The 20,027-nt window shown below is 43.9% G+C and overlaps 1 protein-coding gene across 1 annotated transcript in view; it reads right to left on the reverse strand.

Annotated features, from left to right (window-relative positions):
* GALM (galactose mutarotase) overlaps positions 1-4,792 on the reverse strand; it is a 46,211-nt gene extending 41,419 nt beyond the window's left edge. The window contains exon 1 of the mRNA XM_027113343.1: positions 4,433-4,792. Within this exon, the coding sequence (XP_026969144.1) occupies positions 4,433-4,622 (190 nt within the window). The 5' untranslated portion in view covers positions 4,623-4,792. The remainder of the gene's footprint in view (positions 1-4,432) is intronic.
* Between the last annotated feature and the right edge of the window lie 15,235 nt (positions 4,793-20,027).

Genomic DNA, 20,027 nt, shown 5'->3' on the forward strand with positions numbered 1-20,027 from the left:
AGCAAGGCTGCTGCCTCATGGGCTTGCAAGAATTCCCTAGGAAGGGACCACTTTTTGGCAACAATTAATAAGCCAGTGGAGGTAAGAAGCCCTTGGTTTAGATGAAGAGTTTTTAAGGATTAAACCACAAGGACAGCAGAAACCACTGTTCTCAACTGTCTCTGAGAAACTCTTCAGAACACATGGATTTTATACTATTTTCACAAGTTACTAAGCTTTTAAATCAAGTCAGAATTACAAAACGTGATAGTCCCCAAATTCTGATTAGGACTAAAAAGCTTGTTTTTGAAATGCAGAAAATACTGTTTTCCATGAAAAAGGGCAAAGTTTCTAGGTCGACAGGAATGCTGATTCAGTCGTCAGTTGCTGATGTAGGATAAAGGGTAGACAAAAAGTTTGTCCCTTTTTCTGGGCAAGGGACTGGCCAGAATATATTAATAAATGCTTAACCATGGGGTATGGCCCTGTCCACTCCTCAAGTATCCCAAGGATCCCAGCTATGACACCCACCTCAGACAGCCCAAACTTCAGCACGAGTGCCACAAATCTCAAATAAAATCACTCAGGAGTCTCAGTCAAACACTCCACACCTGAGAGACTTTCTTTCGGCTTTCTAAGGAAAATAAACACTAGTTTAATTGACAAGCACTTTTAGCATCCCAAATATTTTATATACTTTTAGATGGCTGCTGGTTGTCCCAGAGGAAGCTCCATGCCATTTTGTGCACAGTTAACAAAGTGAAATTAAAAAGTTCAAGGAGTAAGAGGGAAGATATTTGGGGGCAAAGGAAGGAGAGGAGATTAAAATGATTAATTGTTCACTATAGTCAGACATGATCACAGCCAATAGCATTTTAATCCATTTGGTTCAAGTGAGGAAACAGATCTAGAGAGGTTAAATAACTTGCCCAAGGTCTCATAGCTTTAAGGGACAAAGCAGAGATTTTAAACTAGGAATCCTCAAAGCTCCTACAAGGACATTCTTGGGCATCTGTAATATTAAACTGCAACCTCTAAACTGGTCTCTTTTCCTCCCACCCCCTCTTATAAACGCAGGTTTTCTAAGAGCACTAAGTTTATTTTTTTCTAAGCTTTCCATAATGGCTCTCATGGCAGTAATAGCTGGGTGTTGGTGGCAACTGGGCAGAAGATGAAGGGGGAGGAATAGCACTGATTACATGGGTAGATTATTTACACCTCTGGCTTATAGGAAATATCCTCATCACGGGTTTTGAAAGAAGTCATAATGACTGCAGGTGGGACGTGCAGATGAAAAACATTAAAAAATATTTTTAATTAAAAAAATGGCAGAAAAAATACTTCACAGGAGGCATTACTGATTTTTCTAGCCTATAACTAAAAGATCACATGATTTACCTCTTTAGAATTCTAAAGAAGAAAGATCTCATTTTCCGAGGGAGAATTTGAACTATTCTGACCTCCAGTCATGCCATCAGCCAAGTAGTTTATAAAATCTATCTGGGAAATTAGAGGTAGTTCACATCTAACCTGGCAAATTACAAAAGGACCATGTCTCATGGAATCATCCATGCTTAGCTCTTCACCTTGGCTCAAAACATTTTTTGGAGCATGGTAATATTACTCACTTTTACATCTTATTGCTTTAAATTATTTGCCTCAGTTTGTTTATATAATACTTACATACTCAGACGTTCTAAAAGACAGTACAGTGAAAATCTAGCCTCCTTCCTGTCTCTGTACCCCAGCTACCCAGAGTCCCTTCTTAAAGACATCCTCTGTCGCCAATTTCTTAACATGGGTTTTAATACACTAGAATTGATCAAAATAGTAGCAGACCGCCATTTCACACTATTCTAATTGAGGCAGTTATGCTTCCTGTAATGACATATATGAAGTTCAACCTCGAAGATGGCTAAACATATCAGAAAGCCTCACTTGACATTCTAAATGCTTCTTTATCTTTTGAAAATAGCTTGCTCTCCTTTTTAAATAAGTAATTAAATTATCTAAATTATAGCATAGGATTGAAAATGTCTATCTTGATCTAGCACCTAGAATACTTTACTTTTTTTTTTTTTTTTTTTTTTTGGCCACGCTACTACGCGGCTTGCCGGATCTTAGTTCCACGACCAGGGATGGAACCTGTGCTCCCTGCAGTGGAAGCGTGGAGTCCTAACCACTGGACCATCAGGGAATTCCCAGCACCTAGAATACTTTAGATGCTTTGATTCGACCTGGCATTTTGTGGTGCCTGTGACACAGCCTGATAAGAGAATACTATTTAACTTTCTCAAGAGATGTTAATAACATGGGGAACAGTAGTCAATACAAGCTAGACCATTGTAATCTGAGGGGGGGTCTATTTTTTTTCTCCCTTTTAAGAACATTTGGGGATAATACTTTCTTCCATCTAGACTCCCACAAGATTCATAGACTCACAGAGACGACTGCATTATTGCCCTCACAAAATAGGCACTTCTATGCCTGCTAAGAAACTGGTGCTTCCCAGGTGCCACATCATCATGGCACACGTTTCATATGAATTCCACAAAGATGCCTTGTGCTTTAAGGTCCATGTGACTCTTATATGAGAACTAAAATTAGTAAGAAGTGAGTGTGTGTATGAGTGGGAGGAGGGGAGGGGGAGGGTAGTTACCTCCTGAATGGTGAGAAAGAAGAGATGGAAATGGGGTGATTAAAGCAGATGCTCACTGCTTATCAACTCCAGTGCTTTACTGGCTCCGAAATTCTAGGTCATCTGTCCAATTCTCCTTGGACTCCACTGGGCAATTTTGCACCAGTCAAGTTATCTCTTTGTGATTCTGGTTCAGTCTAGCAAATGGTTATGCTACTAACAGAGAGAGGTGACTCAGCAAAAGTGATTCTAAAGAATCCTCTTTTGTCACTTGTCAACTCTCTTGCTTTCTGACTCTGAAGACAGAAGATAGGAACACCACCCCCAGAAGTAGAAGGGGGCGTGGAGAGCAAGGGTAAGAGGAGCTGATTTCCCCCAGCCCCTGCACCTTCCTACCAGTGAGTCTCCTGTAATAGACTCGCTGAAATCACCGAAGAAATTCTGCTGAAGGTTACCTACGTCCTGCTCCGAGCCAAGCTGTGGAGGCTCCAAAGGAGCTAAAGACAACCAACCAGAGGGCAAGGAACAGGATCCTCAGAAATATTTTTATAATACATTTCGCTAAGGAAATGAGCCAGTTTTATCCTCCTAAGGGAAAACCAATACTCTCAGGTTTCTTGACCTCCAACAATGAGCTATGTTACATATCTAAAGAACCAAACAGACAGAAAAACAGACACCTAAAGGAAAACCTCAAGCCTCCTCTTAACAGATTTCTCCCGTTGTGGAGCACAGGCTCCGGACGCGCAGGCTCAGTGGCCATGGCTCACGGGCCCAGCCGCTCCGCGGCACGTGGGATCTTCCCGGACCGGGGCACGAACTCGTGTCCCCTGCATCGGCAGTTGGACTCTCAACCACTGCGCCACCAGGGGAGCCCCTCTTAACAGATTTTGTCCATGCCCCTACCACTGAGCAGAGAGAATTAGTTCTCAAGCAGTTGCCCTCTGCTAACTTTATTTCAACCTCATTTTCTGTCTAGCTACTCGGGTGTGCCAAGAGATAGCAAGCACTATGTATATTTTCTTTTGCCCCAATCAAACTGCACTGTGAGTTATTTATTTACGCAAATATTTGGCTAAGGTCTATCTCCACATCTACACTGCAAGCTGCATGATGATGGGGACCTGTCTCATTGAATGAGACAGTTGGATCAACAGTGTTTGAATGCTGGAATTAATACATGTTCTTAATTGTCTACGGATTCCCACAGAACAAAGTCCACCCTAGCTATAAGGAGACTCGTTTCTCGACAGTAAGTTGGTCTTCCTCATTCTTTCAGCACATAGTTATTGATCAGCCAGGGGGTGATCACAGACCAAAGCGGATAAGCTTCTGCACCCACTAAGCTTACCTTATGGAGCATTTCTGAAAAAACCAGACCTCAGAGAATCTGATCAAGGAGAAAGGAAGTAGAAGACGCACGTCTTTGATCATTTTCCTTCTTCAGAAAGGGCAGGAGGAAGAGCAGGGGGCCACACCCGCTCTGGCCTGCACTTTCCCCTCCCCCCCTTACAAAGATCCGGCAGCTCAAAGATCGCTCCAGTGTTGCTGGAGTTTATCTTACCCTCAACTGACTTTTTAAATAAGACAAAGCCTGAATGTATAACCAGAGGCCCAGTCCTACGTCAGTTTCTATTCATTTTGTCTTTTTCCAAACACTGGATGGCAACACAGTGAGTTAGCCGGATCCAAGTACTCCTGATGGTCACAAGCTCCGTACTTCCCCTGCATCCCTGCATCCCGGGCAGGCTGTGTGGGGCAGTGTGCCAGGTGGAACTGGGGCCCGTCCGCAGCCCAGGGCGTAATTCAACCCACCTTCCAACTCAGCAAAGCCGAGCACCAAGTCTGAGGCTCTGCCCTGCCTGTCTTTAACCTCCAGGGCCGTGATGGTGCAGCCCCAGGAGATGATGTCTACTCTCAGTTGGTCTGACTGCAGCTGGAACTTCTCCACCGTCCCTGCCCCCAAGGGCAGGTCTCCAAAAACCGCTCTGGTCACCGAAACCATGGGGAAAGCCAGGGGTGTGCAGCTTCTCCAGGTCCTTCGAACTCCCGCCGCCAAACCTGGAACGGCAGAAGTTTACTGGAGAAGGGGCGGGACACGGCTCAGACTCCTCCCTTTTCTTGCCTGGATTTAGGGAGTGACCGCTCCTGCAAAAAATATCCTCTGGGAGATTTCTAAATCATTCCTTTGCCTGAGGGTGGCACGCAGGCAAAGTTTCCAGCCAGGCTGGCAATTTCCAGCTAGTTCCTTTCCTTTACTAACGCTGACTGCATTGCATGTTGGGAATGGTAGTCTTTGGAAGGTGAAATTGCATGTTGGGGCCTGTAGTCTTTCTAAACCCAAATCCTGAATCTGCAGGGTTCTATTGCCTTCGCTGACACGAGGTTCTCAATATGCAATGATCTGTTCATTAATGGTGGCTAACTTTCAGATAAAACGCTGATTAATGAAGAGATCAGAATTAGGAATAGTGAGGGAAGGAAAAGTTGGGGGAAATTTTGGTTTTTAAGTTAACTCTTTGATCCAGACCGGAAAGAAGTATGGAGGTAATTTAGAGAAGGGGTAAATAATTGCAGGTTTCTCTGCACACTGACTGAAGATGCATTCTGTTTGTCCCGCACAAACAACTCTGAACATGTTTCTGCTGGAGCCACTGCCAACAGCCTGGACAGGGTCACGTGTAGGTGATTAGGGCCTAGTTTATATGGAGACAATCTCTGACTTTCTTTTCTTCAGGGAACCGGGAAAGGACCTTGGGTATATACCCCTTCTTGTTCCTGAAATCCAAAGTTCCTTTAAGAAGGGATTAAGGATAAATATTTATTAATGTCATATACTGTACTTTTATTATCTGCTTTCCATAAGCAGAAAAAGGCTTTAAGTGGGACTTCCCTGGCAGTCCAGTGGCTAAGACTCTCCGCTTCCAATGCAGGGGATGTGGGTTTGATCCCTGGTCAGGGAACTAAGATCCTGCGTGCTGTGGGGCGTGGCCATCAACAACAACAACAAAAGGCTTTAAGTATGCACTGCTAGAAGAGAAAAGACACAGAGGTCATAAATAATAGTTATGCTTTGATGTGCCTCAGAATTATCTACAGAGATTTATTTTTTTTTTTTTTTTTTTTGCGGTACGCGGGCCTCTCACTGCCGTGGCCTCTCCCGCTGCGGAGCACAGGCTCCGGACGCGCAGGCTCAGCGGCCATGGCTCACTGGCCCAGCCGCTCCGCGGCACGTGGGATCTTTCCAGACCGGGGCACGAACCCGTGTCCCCTGCATCGGCAGGCAGACGCTCAACCACTGCGCCACCAGGGAAGCCCTACAGAGATTTTTTTAAATGCATCTCCCCAGGCCCATACCTGGAATTATGGATTCTGTGAGTCTAAGGTGAAACTCAGGAATCTGCTTTTTTCACAGGTTCCTCAGGTTATTCTTATGCAGTTTATCTGCGACCAGACTTTGAGAAATATTGCTCCAGGTTTTGATGGCTAATCTCAGATTTTTTTTTCCCTCTGATGGCAGAGGACTAAGATAGAGCTACCAAAAGCCTTGATAGGATTGTCAGATAAAATACAGGGGCCTGGGTTATTTCTTTGCTAAATCTGTCCAGACAGTACTGGGCCTAGGAAGGCAGAGGATTCTGGAAGCCTGACGACATGTTTTACTTGACCATCTGTATACTCAACTCAACTTTGCTTGACACTGCTTTTGATTTGATTCCTAGATACTTCAGAGGGGATCCAACTAGACTGTGGTGAACGCCAAAATGCGTCTATGACTAGGAAATTAGGAGAATTGGGATCCCATTCCTGGAATCAGATGCTAATAAAACATAACAGTCTCTCAGCCCTGTCTGTGTAGTTTGAAGGAATACTTAACATTCTTGCCACAAAACCTCAATTCTCATTCATGAATCAGGGGAATTCTGATAGCAAAGGAAAAAGAGAGCTTGCAGCAAGCTTCAGTGAAGCATAACATATAATAACAAAAAGACCCAAACAAGTCAAATTATAGACTGCACTGCACTCATACAATAACGGGTAGACACTCCTGGTGCTGCTTCATCAGAAATTCTCATAAACTCTGCCACCCTCATCAGCCCACTTAACGTTTATGTGTATGCTGATTCATACACAAGCCCTTTCTGCAATGCTGTATTAGCAAGGATGTCTTAGAATCTCTTCTGTGAGCAGGAAGACCGAATTTTCTTTTCTCGGCCACCCGTTCTCAATGTTCTGCCAAGCTCATGTTGTCACAGAAATAAATAAATGCATCTGGATGGCCAAAGCCAAGTGTCACCAGTGGGTGTCTTGTAGCTTGGCTTGTTGGAAAATGAAACATACCATGATGTCTCTCTAAGAGCTACACTTCTTGATTTCATTTTCCTTTAGCTTTGAAGGGTTTAACATATTGTCCCCAATAGGACTGCTTTGTGCTAAGTCAGGTGTCAGGCACAAATCTTGATTTTTCTTACCAAAATATCTTATGTTCTTAATCTCACAGTGCTAATTTAAAGGAATATCTGTGCACTTAAAAAGGAGAAGAAGGGGCTTCCCTGGTGGCGCAGTGGTTGAGAGTCCACCTGCCGATGCTGGGGACGTGGGTTCGTGCCCCGGTCCGGGAAGATCCCACATGCCGCGGAGCGGCTGGGCCTGTGAGCCATGGCCTCTGAGCCTGCGCATCTGGAGCCTGTGCTCTGCAATGGGAGAGGCCACAATGGTGAGAGGCCCACGTACCGCAAAAAAAAAAAAAAAAAGAGGAAAAAGGAGGAGGAGAAGAAGCTGAAATCTAAGGAAATATTCTCCATCCCAAATGTTGGATTGGGTTAAAAGCAAGGTAGTAATCTTGAGAATGATGAGAATGAAGCATTGTCAAATTTAGGGGGTATTTATTTTTATGTGGGGGATAGGGGCTGAGGGTAAGGTTATGAGGCAAAGGGAGTGGGAACTGTGACATTTAAGTCAAAGAGGAGTTACTTAAAGTGGATACCTTTTCTTTCAACCAGAGAGAGAGGTATCAGGGTGGACAGGTCAAGAATAAGGTCTGTTTTTCTTCTCAGCTGGAGGTTAGTCCCCAAAGCTGAATGCTAGGAGAGTCAGGAATGAGGAATCAAGGCCCTTGCTCCCTGGGCCCCACCTCCTCTTTCTACACAGAAACTGCAGGTGGGCTGTTCCTAGGACCCATTAGACCCTAAGCCCATAAAGATGTCTCCAAAACCTTAAGCTATTGACAGCCTGCTATGCAGAGCAAACTCTCTGAGATATAATAATAGTAAACTCTCTGAGCTATAATAATAAAACCAACTCACAATACCTCACAGTTTGTCAAAAGAGACCTAGAATAGATTCTCTTCAGTCAGGTTGATACATTACCATCCTCCTGTTTCCTTTCTCTTTGCTCAGAACTCCAGTGATGTTTACTGTCAGTTCTCTTTATCAGGTGCTCAGTATGCACTGTCTTAGATGATCCCTGATCTTTCCATGAATACATTTTGTTGTTGTTGTTGTTTATTCAACTATTGGCTCCCTGACTCAGTTTTTTTACATGTATGTTTTATAACCCAAACAACACTATATTTGGTTTCAGATGAAAACTACTTGTATCTGGAAGCCAGGCATACTTGGGAGAATGCAATCAAGTTCATGGGAGGTAGGATTCTTCACAGTTCAATTCATCTCCATTTCATCAACAGTTTTGAAGGAGCTGCTGGGGAAGGTATTATGGGGACAGGTGAGAAGTTGCTGAGGAAGATAGATAAGTTTTGCTGTATGACATGTTCATTTATCAAATAGTCAATAAGTATGTGCCAGGCACTGTGCTAAGTGCTGGTTGTACACTGGTAGGTAAAACATGATCTTTGCCTTCAAGATGTTTACAGTCTAAAGTGATATAATGTTCATCTCTATCCTCCATAAAAACTTCAGTAAAATCTTCAAAATTCAATTCATAGTCAATGCTAGATGAAACAAAGTACTGGGACTGGCCTCAAGATAGCTATAATTTCAGGCTTGCCCAAAGATGATCAGCCATATTGGGAATATTTTAGAATTCCCTAGCACCAAGAACAGTGACAGGCAATTTTAGATGCTCAATAAATAACTATTCAACAAATACATCATACATTTATATATACAATTTTCTAGTGGAGAATTGGTTCTGGTGCCAGAAAACCCAGGTTCATGAGGCAACAGAACTTACTGTCTGGGCAATTTGTTCAACCACTTTGGACCTCAGTTTCCTCATCTATGAAATGGGAATAATATCACATGTTTGACCCATCCAATTGTTAATTGATCACCAGTAAATATTAAGTACTAAAAATTTACTGAGCACTGTGATAAGCACCCCTATGAGTCAGACACTACTACCTTATACAGAAATTGAGACTTAGAGAGATTAAGTAACTTGTTCAAAATCACATGGGTCAGGAAACCAAGATTTGACCCCGGGCTGCTTGACTACAGAGATAGGAGCATTTAACCACTTCCTTATATGCTGCCTAGAATTATGGTCAACTGAGAACATGGATTCCAAAGCACTAACTGAATACTAAAACATAACACTAATGTAAAATATTCATCTTCTAATTTTATGGTAATTGCAAGTTTTAAAAACTCAGTTTCTGGAATTAGGTCACATTGGGTTCAAGAGGGCATTGTATTCACTTACTGTAGGTAAAGAAGGACCCAAGGAGAAGAACTAGTCCTTGGCAACCAAAGACTCTGGAAACTAGGCACTCGTCACCTCTGGACCTATTATATATTCATTTTTTATTTGTTATTATGTCTCCTGCCAAGAAAATGAAGCTCCAAGAGAGCTGGAAATTTCACTGTTACATCCCAGTACCTAGAACAGATTAGTAGATGACTAAAAAAAATTTGTTTAGTGAATGCTTGAGTGCTAGAAAGGATGTGAAGCATCTCTTTTACAAAGCTGGTGAAAGTCTCAAGTGATAAAACTCTGGAGGACAGCTTGTCAATATCTAGTAAAGTCAAAGTACATATAACTCAGCAATGGTCCATAACCAAGCAATTATATTCCTTGGAATATACCGTAGATGATCTTTTGCATATAGGCATAAGAATATTTATGGCAGGGTTTCCCTGGTGGCGCAGTGGTTGAGAGTCCGCCTGCCGATGCAGGGGACACGGGTTCGTGGCCCGGTCTGGGAAGATCCCACATGCCGTGGAGCAGCCGGGCCCGTGAGCCATGGCTGCTGAGCCTGTGTGTCCAGAGCCTGTGCTCCACAACAGGAGAGGCCACAACAGTGAGAGGCTGGCGTACCGCAAAAACAACAACAACAATATTTATGGCAGTAGTATGCATAAGAATGAAAATTTGGTTAAAAAAAAAAAGAATAAAAAATTGGAAACAACCTAAGGTCCATCAATTGAAAAGTGAGTAAAAATATTGTGGTAGGGGACTTCCCTGGTGGTCCAGTGGTTAAGAATAGGTCTTGCAATCAGGGGACGCTGGTTCGATCCCTGGTCAGGGAACTATGATCCCACATGCCCCAGGGCAGCTAAGCCCTCACTCGCCACAACTACTGAGCCCACGTGCTCTGGAGCCTGCAAGCCACAACTAGAGAGAAGCCCGCGCACCACAACTGAGAGCCCGCACGCTGCAACAAAAGACCTGAGCTGCAACTAAGACCTGACGCAGCCAAAATAAATAAATAAATAAATAAATATTTAAAAAAATATATTGTGGTAGATCTATGTAATGGAATATAACATAACAGGAAAACGAATGCACTAGGGCTCCACAGGACCTCAAGCATGAATTTCATATTTATGATGTTAAGGGAGAAATAAATCACTGGCAGAAGGATGCAGATATATCATTTATATCAAATACAAAAATTTGTAAAACAAACTAGATCTCCCAGAATTTGAGCCATTAGTCCAGGGTCATTTAGCTTGGTAAGTTGTACAGCTAGGATCTGAACCCAGAGCACTTTCCATTATATCAAAATGCTTCTGGTAAACACTGAAAGGCAGATATGGATTAGACCTTCGCAGAGCTCTGGCAACCTTATTGATTGATCTTTTCTTAGCTTGAGTCAGTTGTGGTGCCAAGCGACTGGCCTGGAGGGTGAGGTATTTTCTTCTCCTCATTCTTTGATATGAATAATAGATGTTTAAGCAAAATTACGTAAAGCAGCTTTAGAACAAGTCCCTCATCCATTACCTCTGGCTTGACTGTAGCACCTATTTATATGAATTCTGGAGCCACAGCTAGCCTGAGCACATTCTTTGCTTTTACACAGACTAGACAGCCACTTCTAGGTAGCTTTTGTGACAGCAATACCTTCAAGAGTCAAAACTCTTTTATTTCTCAAGGTATAAACCACCTCAAGCCTGGCTTAGGCAAAAAAGGGAATTTATTGGCTAAAGATAGCGAAAAGTCTAGAGATGTTCAGGCATGTTCAGGTATGGCTGGATCTGGGTTAAAACTATGTCAGTAGGACTTGGTATTTCTCTTCCTCTTGGTTCTGTTTCCACTGCATTGGCCCTATTTCCAGGACTGCTTTTTCTATATATGATTTCTAGCATCCCCAGGCTTATATTATCCTATGATAGCAATCTTAAAATAAATCAAACTTCACATTCCCAATAATATCTATAAAAGTCCCAGTACTGAATCTCACTTGGTCATGTGCTCTTCTGAACCAATTACCTGCTGCTTGGTAGGGTGAAGTCAGGCTGACCCAACAAAATGGACTAGGAAAGTCCGGGGGTGGGAGAGGGAAGGTAACTCCCCAAGGAAAAATCTGAATGCTGTTCCCAAAGAGAAAATGGATGCTGATCAGGCAAAAACAATGTGTGTCCACCAAAAAGAGTAATGTCATTAGAGTGTTAGAAGTTGGAAATAAAAAATAACTACACAGGGAAGAATGTAAATTGATACAGCCCTTATGGAAAACCGTATGGAGGTTCCTTAAAAAACTAAAAGTAGAACTACCATATGACCCAGCAATCCCACTACTGGGCATATACCCAGAGAAAACCATAATTCAAAAAAAAGGATATGCACTCCAGTGTTCATAGCAGCATTATTTACAATAGCCAGGACATGGAAGCAACCTAAATGCCCATTGACAGAGGAATGGATAAAGAAGACGTGGTACATATATACAATGGAATATTACTCAGCCATAAAAAGGAAAGTAATTGGGTCATTTGCAGAGACGTAGATGGACTTGGAGAGTGTCATACAGAGTGAAGTAAGTCAGAAAGAGAAAAGCAAATATTGTATAATAATGCACATATGTGGAATCTAGAAAAAAGGTATAGATGATCTTAGTTGCAAAGCAGAGATAGAGACGCAGACGTAGAGAACAAATGTATGGATACCAAGGGGGAAAGGGGTGGGGTGGGGGGAATTGGGAGACTGGGACTGACACATATACATTATTGATACTATGTATAAAATGGACAACTGATGGGAACATGCTGTATAGCACAGGGAACTCACCTAGTGCACTGCAGTAACCTAAACGGGAGGGAAGTCCAAAAGGGAGGGGATATCTGTTATGTGTATGGCTGATTCATTTTGTTGTGCAGTGGAAGCTAACACAACATTGTAAAGCAACCATACTCCAATAAAAATTAATTTAAAAAGATAACTACAGGGCTTCCCTGGTGGCGCAGTGGTTGAGAGTCCGCCTGCCGATGCTGGGGACACGGGTTTGTGCCCCGGTCTGGGAAGATCCCACATGCCGTGGAGCGGCTGGGCCCGTGAGCCATGGCCGTTGAGCCTGCGTGTCCAGAGCCTGTGCTCCGCAATGGGAGAGGTCACAACAGTGAGAGGCCCGCATACCGCAAAAAAAAAAAAAAAAACTACACAGGGAATTCTTGTAGAGAGTTCAAGCATTTAGAATATTTTGACACATCAGAATACCTGTGTCTCATGAAGAGCTTTCAACATTTTGTCAGTGCTTTCAGTAGCAGGTGTTGCCACATCCCCACATCTATTCTTGTTTTACTTTTGCCTTGGTCTCTTGACTAATGTGGTACTGACGCAAACTTGCTCGAAACTTTCTCAATATTTTTCAATTACCCTTCGGTTTTTCAAAGGACAAGAGTCACCAACATTCTAGAAAGAATGTTAGCTTAAATCCAGTCTAGTCTGAAGCACATTAATCTTTGCCTTGTCTGAAGACAAGGTGGATCAAGGAATTGCTCTCCAAGTTTATCTGAACTCCATCCCTCATAATATGAAAACATATCAAAAATCATGGGTGAATATAATTCTTGGCATAAAATAGCATTCAAAAAACATTTTAAGGGACTTCCCTGGTGGTCCAGTGGTTAAGACTCCACGCTTCCACTGCAGGAGGCACAGGCCCAATCCCTGATAGGGGAATTAAGATACCGCGCTGCGGTGCGGACAAAAAAAAAAATTTTTTTTAAGAAATCTTACTCAAATAAATGTGGAGCATTCGCTCTCGTGATCTTGCCTGCCTGATTCAGTAAGCTTTGATTCAGTCCGTTCCACTGCTAACCATGGGAACCAGTCATAGTGTGATCTTAATTCCTTAACTCCTATATGCTATGTCACTTGTTCAAGAGGTCCCAACACTTTTATAATTTCCTGCTTTTGAATGGATCACATTTGGCTCAGCTTGAATGATAAATTTCTGACAAGATGTAATAAGCAGTTTTTTTTGCCAAATCAGAACTTCAAAAAATTACTCTTTGATTTGTTAGAATTATATTTGGCTGTCTGTAACAGACATCCAAAATAATAGTGGCTTAAAAGAGATACAAGTTGATTTCTTTCCTAAAAACAGTCCAGTGGTAGGTATGTGAAGTTCTGGGGGTTTACTTTACTTGCAAGCTAATAAATTGCTGTTTCACGGATGCTGGCTGAAGATGCAAGATTCCTAGGTCTGAGACAAAAAATTTTATTACTCACTGCATGCAAGCATCATGGGCATCATGTTGGTGCTGGTTCCTCATGCCTTTCAAAACCCACGGAGGAGTACTTCCCTGGCGGTCCAGTGGTTAAGACTCCCAGTGCAGGGGGCACGGGTTCAATCCCTGGTCGGGGAACTAAGATCCCGCATGCTGTGTGGTGCGGCCAAAAAAAACCCATGGAGGCAGCATGGAGGGACAAAGATGGACACTCTACATATAGTGGGTTTGCATTTCAACTGAAATCTACCACTTTTACAGTGGCTGGTAAGAAAGCCTGCTCTTTGTCTGGGAGAAGACGTTACATTATCTCTTGAGCCTGTTGATTGCAAACTCAACTCTGAGAAATGATTGGCTAAAAGCAGTCAAGGTCTTGCATTGCTGGCATACCCAAAAGGGATGTTCAGGGATGCTCAGGCTCACCACTGCTTGTTTCAACAAGTGGTCCGAGGTTGGGATGGCCGCTCTGCTCAATATGGTCATCTGGGACCTAGGCTCCCTCTAACTTGTTGCTTCATCGTCTGTAGGGTGTGGCCTAAAGTCCACTTGGCCAAGGAGATATGCTACCATGTCCACAATTAGAGGAACAGGGTGGAGGAGAGGAGACAGGGAGAGGAACTGTTGGAGAAAGGGCAGCCCCCCTCCCTTTAAGAACACATCCTGAAAGTTCTATACTTCACTTCCCTTCATCTCCCATTGGCCACAGTGTATTCACATAACCATATCAAAGTTCAGGGTATGTTGGGAAATGTATAATCTTTATTCTAGGTATTCTATTAATGTAGTATAAAGGAGAAGACATTGGAGAATAACTGGCACTCTGCCACATTCTTTACTAAAAGTTGGTGGTATTTAAATAAATACTTTCCAGGGACCTTAGAGGGTTGCTAATCACCACTTTGTTCCTCCCATTCTTTGTACATAATGAGAATCTGACCCTGTGGCTTGGGTGGGTACTGGTCGCAGCCAGATATCTATGAGTACACACTCGGGATGGGACTACAGGTATCAGATACTCTACAGGCACTGCCCAAAGTGAGAACACAGAGGAATCATATGACTTCCAAGGATCTGGAAAATGACAGACATTTTACTCCAGATGATGGTGTGTTTGTGAGTATGGTGAGACTCCGAGGATCAAAGCTGCAAGGTCTGGAAGAGCTCTGCTTGGAGAAGTTTATTATGCCCAGAAGGTGGGTGGTGCAGCTTGGGAACCATTTTCAAGAGCCCAAGCCACACAGGATTTCCCCCCAACCCTCACATAAGTGGATCCTGTAAAAGACGTGGAGAACTCCAAGTCAGTCAGCCCAGGACAAGGGCTATTTCTGTCATGGAAGAGGAGACAGAACCACAGTTGGAGGGAGGGATTTCCAAGAGTCAGTGTTGACCCAGTATAGTTACAGTAAGGAATTTCCCAAGGCCAGCTGACTGGGAGTTGCTTGGGGCACTGTCCTAAGTAGTACCCAGCTGAGGTCCCTGGGATGACCTTGTAGCTGGCAGGTGTTCTCTACTAGTTAGTGGTGGCTCTGGCCTTCTAGTCTCGGGGAAGCTTCTCCTTCATGGAAGACTTGAGCCTCTGCTCAAAGTAGAAGCATTTGGCCAGTTCATTCTACTTGGACTTCAGCACATTGCCTCAGTCACCTCCCTTGATTTTGTACCATCTCTTACCAAATTGACTGTGTCTCTCTCCCTGCAGGTGGGTAAGACAATTATTGACCAGGTTAACTTTGTCCTGAACAGGGCTCTGGCAGAAGAAATCCTTGTCAAAAAGTATCACATATTAAAAAAAAAAAAAAGACTAAGAATGAGGCCCTTGGAATGGTCTCAGGTACATCAGCAGATACACCAAGATGTGTGGCATTGACTGATGAAACTATGTGGGTTCTCTAGGAAGAGAGAGAGAGCAGAGAAGGCAAGGAAGTGAGGGGATAGCATTTTAACAGCAAACGCTGGGGGCACAGGAGGCCTATCAGATGTGAGGCCAGGATGGAAAGGCTTATCAGAAAAGACTTTACCTGGACTCCTGGGGCACATTCCAGTGGAAATTGCTATGTGAGTTTATGGCAGCAACTTTGGGGCACTGGTAAATAGCCAAGAGGAACAGAGGCAGAGAATCTAGCTAGAGGGAAGGGGCCTGGCAAACACTAATGGCCAGGTTCCAAAGGTTACGGGGCGGCTCAGGCAGGGTCCAGCCAGAGTCAAGGCAGTCAGCTAGTCCATAGATGATTCCAGTAGATGAGCTCGTACCCTACTGTAAAGCGGGCCTTTTGCTCTTTGGTTTGTTGGAGACCGTCTTCTGGGCGTGCTGTGGATTACAGTCAGCAAGTCAGAAGCCTATAGGCAAATTCTGCCCTCCTTTTGGGTAGGCTTGAACAGGGAAAATTTTAGCCCTACTTCTATTCCTCTTCAAAAGGTCAACACTGAATTTAGGTCAGAGAATTGCAGCGGAATTGGCTGTTTCTTCTGGGCTCAACCACATTCTATAAAGGAGTGTGGTTATACAAGGGCCAGGTGAAGTCAAGAGGAGACAGAATGTGACAGGCCCCTGTGTAGTGTTTTTTTTCTGACACCACTTCTGATACGAAATGTGTGCTGTTTTACCACATACCAACCAATCCTATGACACTAATTGAGTGCCCAACAATTCAATTCAATTCTGACACTATCTACCTAGAATTAGGGTAAGGTCCCATGAGTTAAGGGGCTCACTCCCACATGACTGCCCCTACTTCAGACCAGCTGCAAATGGGGTACGCAGGCTACCCACTCTTCTGCCTGGCTAACTACAGATTTGGGAGTTCCCACGAGCTCCCCTCAGGTTTTTTTTTTTTTTGAATTTTATTTATTTATTTTTTTATACAGCAGGTTCTTATTAGTTATCTATCTTATACATATTAGTGTATACATGTCAATCCCAATCTCCCAATTCATCCCACCACCACCCCCCTGCCACTTTTCCCCCTTGGTGTCCATTCCCTCAGGTTTGATAATATTCTAGAATGACTCATAAAACTCAGGAAAAACACTTTACTTACATCTACCAGTTCCTTATAAAGGATATAACTCAGGAACAACCAAATGGAAGAGATGTGTCAGAGAAGAAAAAAAATTTCCCTTACCCTTCTAGGTTCTTCTGGTTGGTCTAAGAATTAAATTGACATGAGAAAGATTAACAGGAGAAAATCAAACACTAATTTAATAACATGTATACATGAGAGAGGCCAAGGAAAACTGAGTAACTCACCAAAATGGCCAGAACCCTCACCTTAAACACCATCTTCAGTTAGAGACAAAAGAGGATGTTGGGGGTAGTGGTTTGGGACTCTAAAGGGGAGGAAGGCAATTAACATGAGGTGGAAAAGCAAATGTTTGTTGGTAAACAAATGTTTGCTGGGCCATGCAGAGACAGTGGGACACAGAGAGGGATTTTAACAAACAGACTTTGCTAGGTTCCTCTCTGCCAGTCATACTTAGTTCATACTATAGTTATCTATGGTGATAGCTCCCTCCCTAGAACAGGGCCTCTACATTCTTTAGGCAGTTAGGGGGAAGGTCAAAAGTTCTTCCTAAGTCTTTTGGGCCTTGATAGTTTTCAGTTCAGAATAATCTGCATGTCAAGAGATATTTTGGGGTGGCAAATTTTGCTCCCCTACAGATGCATAGGGCCAGTTATAGGGGATGGGGGTGGGGAGTGGGGATTGGCACAGAGCTTCCATGCTCTCTCCTGCCGTGCCATCTTCCCAGCACATGAATGTGTTCACCAACTTGCAAGCCCATGGAACTTATTTTTTAGGTTTTTAATCAAGGGTTTATTAGCTAGGCATGATTAGTTAAATTACTGGCCACTGGTGATTGAACTTAGTCTCCACCTCTCTCCCTCCCTGCGGAGGTCAGGGGCTGGGGCTGAAAGTCTAGCCCTTTCATCACTTGGTTGGTTTTTCTTGTGACCAGTCCCCATCCTGAAGCTATCTAGTGTGGGTCCCCACCACTTAACTCCCCTAAGGGTTACCACATTAGCATAAGACACTCATCACTCAAGAGAGTCCAAGGATTTGGGAGCTTTGTGCCAGGAACTGGAGACAAAGACCAAATAATTTTTTATTATTACCACAGCCCTCAACTGGGCCCCACCACCCACTCTGTCTACCAGAATAACCAGGTCAAGGAGGAGAAGAGAGAAACTTCCAGACAGGGCAGTGATTCTCATACTTTGGTGCACATTAGAATAATCTTGGAAACTTATTTTTATTTTTTATTTTTTTGCGGTACGCAGGCCTCTCACTGTTGTGGCCTCTCCTGTTGCGGAGCACAGGTTCCGGATGCGCAGGCTCAGCGGCCCTGGCTCACAGGCCCTTTGCGGCATGTGGGATCTTCCCGGACTGGGGCACGAACCCATGTCCCCTGCACCGGCAGGCGGACTCTCAACCACTGCGCCACCAGGGAAGCCCTCGGAAACTTATTTAAAATGTAGATTCTTGGGTCTGACTCTCAGTGACTCAGTGACAGTCACTGAGAGAGGAACCTGAGTATCTGTATTTTTATTTATTTTTAAATTTTTATTTATTAATTGTTATTATTTTTGGCCACTTGGCATGCACAATCTTAGTTCCCCGATCAGGGAAAGAACCTGTGCCCCCTGCAGTGGAAGCGTAGAGTCTTAGCCCCTGGACACCCGGGGAAGTCCCTGTATTTTTAATAAACTCCCTAAATGATTCCCATGCTCGCTGAAGGTTGAAAGCCAGGGAGTGAGCATTTCCTTTAGTCTTACACCCAACCCCAAAACTATTCCTTTCTATAAGCTTGTCCAGTCAGAGCTCCAAGTCTGATTGTAGGTTACCACCTTCCCCTGACTTAAAGACGAGGAAGAATTACAATTGAGTACAAAGGACTCCCAGGTGAAGCAGATTTTTAGGATCCTGGAGATTCTGCCTCAGGTTGGAATCAGAATCTCAGCAAAAGGAATCAGAATTAACACTGGTCAGTGTCTGCTGTGTCAGGGATGTGCATGCTAGGCGTTTTCATGTGGTTTATCTGTGAGGAAGGTATAGCTGTTATTATTTCATGGCTGGGAAAACCGAGACTCAGAGAAGATGTGGCCAACTATGTACGGCCGGTATTCAAACTCAGGCCTGCCTGGCCCCAATACCTACCTCAGAATGGTAAGTAATTAAAAGGGAACATGCTGAGCTGGTGTGACTTAACTGTGGGCTGGAGTCGCTGCAGCCACAGTACCGAATGTCAGTCACTCCGTAATCACTGCTATGGAAATGGCAGCGCTGACACGGCAGCACTGGGCTGCCAAGTAGGAAAAGCTTCGGCCTACAAATGCTACTTACTGAAAAGCTACTTTCTCAGAGCCTCCCTGGGAAATCACCAGTCCTGCTGAATGTTTTCCTGTCTTTTTGCTGAACTCAAATCCCTGTGGTAGGAGAGCCCAGCCAACGGTTCTGGAAATTGCTGGGATCATCACATCTTGGGCTGAATCTGGTTGAGTCCAGCATGGTTGAGTCTAAGTTGTTCCTCTTCTGACAGGAGGAGTGTGCCCTGGAGAGTTCTATGCATCTAAGTTCTGTCAGCAAGGCCAGGGCAGGCCTAGTGGGAGAGTAGCCCTTCAGATCATGGCTGGGGTAGAAGGAGACAGGCTGAAACAGGAAAGGTGTCACCCAAGGCTTTTTGAGTTAGCCAAGGTCAAATCCAATGGGAGCAGTGGGGAAATAAGTAGGAGAAGGAATATAAAAGTCAGCAGCCAGAATTTTTTAGTTGGTCAGAAGGAAGTAGACCAGGTGATAGGAAGTGGTTCAGGGATGAGTCACTGAGTGGACAGCTTGGCCACCACACCTGGAGTGTGTCACGGGGCAGGCATAGGACCTTAGAAGAAATATGTGGATCTGGCCAGATTCTGTTCTGCTTCCATGTAGGTTCTTCTCCTTCTCAACTGGAGTCCACAGTGTGACATGACATTGATAGAAGGAGCAGGACAGGGAAATACTGGTGTCACCAGGAGAAACTGGCCAAGCAATTACCAGGGTTTGGATTCACCCATGAGCCCAGAGTCTAGTCCTCGGCCTTTCAGGCAAGAAACTCAGTCCATTTTTTTTTTTTTTAATTTACTTTTTCAAGTACTTTTTGGAGTTTTTTGGCTGTGCCACACGGCTTGCGGGATCTCTGTTCCCTAGCCAGGGATTGAACCCAGGCCGCGGTAGTGAAAGCCTGGAATCCTAACCAGTAGGCCACCAGGGAACTCCCTATTGAAGTACAGTTGAATTATGATGTTGTGTTAAGGAAACGCCATCTTGTTAGAGCCCCAGGATGAGTCCTGCTTAGGGCGACTAATAGCAGCTACACTCTTAGGAGACTGATGTATAAAATAAAAGCCCATTCTATTTCCTTAAAGGGAGGTTATCCTTTTCCACTGCCAGCCTCTAGTATTGAAGAACTAGTGATGATGAATTAATAATCAAGGACCAGTTGATAAGCATGGATTGGAGCAGAA

Source organism: Aethalodelphis obliquidens, unplaced genomic scaffold (genome assembly GCF_003676395.1).
Source record: "Aethalodelphis obliquidens isolate GAN/ISIS:26980383/991018 unplaced genomic scaffold, ASM367639v1 scaffold12, whole genome shotgun sequence".
NCBI classification, from domain to species: Eukaryota; Metazoa; Chordata; class Mammalia; order Artiodactyla; family Delphinidae; genus Aethalodelphis; species Aethalodelphis obliquidens.